Source organism: Arvicanthis niloticus, chromosome 30 (assembly GCF_011762505.2).
Source record: "Arvicanthis niloticus isolate mArvNil1 chromosome 30, mArvNil1.pat.X, whole genome shotgun sequence".
Classification (NCBI taxonomy): domain Eukaryota; kingdom Metazoa; phylum Chordata; class Mammalia; order Rodentia; family Muridae; genus Arvicanthis; species Arvicanthis niloticus.
In genome coordinates, this window is record NC_133438.1 from 10433235 (window position 1) to 10436278 (window position 3044).

Here is a 3044-nt window from a genome sequence, read left to right on the forward strand (position 1 = left end):
TAAGATATCCATCTTTTATAAAAATAAAAAAATACATTTTTCTTTGTTACCACCTTGATCTCCTTGGATTACTCTTTTTGTATCTATTTTGTTATAACATCAAGAATATTATTTATATAAAAATGTATTCTATATATAAAAAGGATATATGTGTCCATTTTCAACACTTGAAAATTTTTCTTTTGAAATAAGAACTGCACATTCTTTGCACACTAAGAATTGTATAATTTTATGCTAATTCCCAAGTTGTTTAACTTACCAATATCTCAATACTCTCTTCATTGAATCATCTCTTTGTAGTATAAATTAACTATATCTCTATTGAAAAGATAACCTAGCCTATAAAACTTGACTGATTGGGACATAATAATTATAAACTTCTACCTGAAAATTAGTTAGAGATTTGCCTACTGTATCAATTCCCAATAACCTTTGAGATTCTTCTATAAAACATCAACATTCCAAACATTTGCTGTAAGATTAATATATTTACAAAAGAAATATAGGGGGATACTATGCAGTGAAATACCAGCCTAGAAAAAAACCATTCTGACTGTGAGTATATATTTAGCCACTATTATCATTTCTTGTGGTTGGTACATGCAAATGAGAGTACCATTTACTTGGGAAACTTAAAAAGTAATAAAGGGGGCAAACAAAGTATTAGCATCATTATTAACACAGACTAGATAAAAATGTGAGCATTATTTTTGAACTACAGAATATTTTTATTATACCTTAAGAAATTGACATTGAACCAGTCATATACTAGTTCTTTTGTACATAGCATAAATACATTAAAAATTTTAATAGTAATAAGCATACATGACATATTTTTTAAATGTTATATCATAACAACATGATATATTATTAGTCATTCTTTTTTCTTATGAAAAGAAAGGGTCTACACTGATGATATAATGTTTAATCAGTCTCTAGAAACTGAGAGTAAATATTGAAGCCCAACATATTTGATCTTTCTCAAACAATATTACTTAGGATTTCTAAAACAGAGTGCTATTCTCTTAACAGAATAATAGTACAGTATAGTCTGCTATGATACTACAGATATTAGTTTCAACAGATTAAAACCTAACCTCTGAGTAGTTTTCCTTAGAAAAACAAGTGGCCAGGCATTAGTTGAATGTTGATATTTAATATAAGAAGAACTTAAAATTTAAATAGTGTGGGAAAGATACCATACAGTCTATATTCCTGTGATAACATTATGGGATCTGGGGATTCCTAACTCAGGGAAAGCATAATCTTTGGAAAGTTGAGTCATGATTTATCACAATAGGTCCCAATGTAGGAAAACACATAGAAATGATTGCCGTGATGTTCAACAGCCACCAACCAGGATTATATACAAGAGCAATGCAACCTTGTAAGATGGAAGAAAGTGAATAAAAACCTATAAAGGTTGACACTAGGACCAGTATCCTGTGGGTAGCTCTGGACTCAGGGGATGTTCTGGAGCAAACAGTGATGCTGTGGATATGTTGAATGCTTTGTTTGTGCATATAGAGAATGACGACCATGAAGCTGCTGGACCCGATGATAATGAAAGAAAACAAAATTTCAGGAAGAACAAAAATTGCAGTATATAATGAGCTTATAAAGTCATCATGAACTACAATGGAACAGTATTTCAAATTATTTTTATATGTCATGTTATTTCTATTCTCCTTGCTATACATATAAAGAGGAAAAATCATATTTAAAGCCATGTAAAGAATCCAGCAAAAAGAAGTGAAGAGACAAATATGACTTGGAGCTTTGACTTTAAGGCTCATCAAAAAAGAGCTTCTAGGACTGATGGTGATTGCCTGAAAGACACTCAAGAAGCAGGTTGTACTAATGGACATGTTTCTACCCAATCTTTGAATATACAAAAGTAATTTGCAAACAAAATCATTGATAAATCCTTTTATCCCAAAAGTTTGCATTGTATGAATCAGTCCTTTAGAAAGAAGGATCAAAAAGTTGGCTGTAAATAGGTGTACAAGAATCAAATTTGTCTTCTTTATTGTATGTTCAATATAGTAATGGCTGAGATAGCAGGAAACAAGAGAGACATTTCCAAGAATTCCAACTGTAGTCTGAAATAAGAATACTATTCCTATTATCAAATTCTTGAGGTCCATTCTGTCATTACGCAATTTTTTTCCTTAAACAGTTGCAAAAATTACTTCCTTGAGCTTTAACTCTTGGAGACCTAGTTATTGATGTCAAAATATCACATGGACTTTAGATTGCAACAATCTAGTAGTCAACCCAATAGAAGAACTCTGACTCAGAAAATCATTTTGTCAGTAATATTTGACAAAAAAATATTTTTTTAGTAACACTGTTGAAATCTTCCAATCTATATATTTATGAAATGTACTTTCAGACCTTTGCGTAGAAATATCAAGTTCAAGTAACTGTTAGAGAATCAAAGACCAGTGAGTAGAAAGGTATAGGATGATCATTGCTAAATTGCAAAATTAAACTCGCGTTACAATTTGTATTGAAGATAAAGTGACTTTAGTTACCCTTTTAAGCAAATAAAAAGGAAAAGAGGAAAAATCTATGCATTTGTCATCTGAAATTTAAACAAAATACAAACAGTTCTTTAAAACAATGCAAATATTTCTTTTTTGTCACAGAATGCAATGTGTATCATATAGTAAAAGCAACTAACCATAATGTTTAAGTGACACAATAGAAAATATTAAGGACCTAAGTCTCATTATAATTTACACAACACACATAGACATTGGCATTCTTGCTTTTGCACAGAGATACATAATTCATAAGCATAGACCTTTTTCTATATAAAAACATGATAAAAAATATATGAATCATTTTCACCACAGTCAGGAAAAAAGTGAGAATATTAAGTAAAGAATAAAATGCTGAAGAATGTACAATATTCTTGTAAGATCCAATGTCTGGTGTCATTGAGCAGTAAAGGAAGTCTAATGATAAAATCATAGTAAGCAACACATAAGCATTTGATTAAGAATAACTTTAACCCCAAATATGAATAGAAAAGACAA

At 30.1% G+C, this 3044-nt stretch overlaps 1 protein-coding gene across 1 annotated transcript; it reads right to left on the reverse strand.

Annotated features, from left to right (window-relative positions):
* Positions 1–1250: 1250 nt before the first annotated feature.
* Positions 1251–2147, reverse strand: LOC143440615 (vomeronasal type-1 receptor 4-like). The gene has a single exon (XM_076927415.1). It carries the CDS (start codon positions 2145–2147, stop codon positions 1251–1253), a length of 897 nt encoding a protein of 298 aa, XP_076783530.1.
* Positions 2148–3044: the final 897 nt, after the last annotated feature.

What these genes read in the sequence shown, in the direction of transcription:
- LOC143440615 (XM_076927415.1), bottom strand. Translation starts at nt 2,147, where the DNA reads ATGGACCTCAAGAATTTGATAATAGGAATAGTATTCTTATTTCAGACT.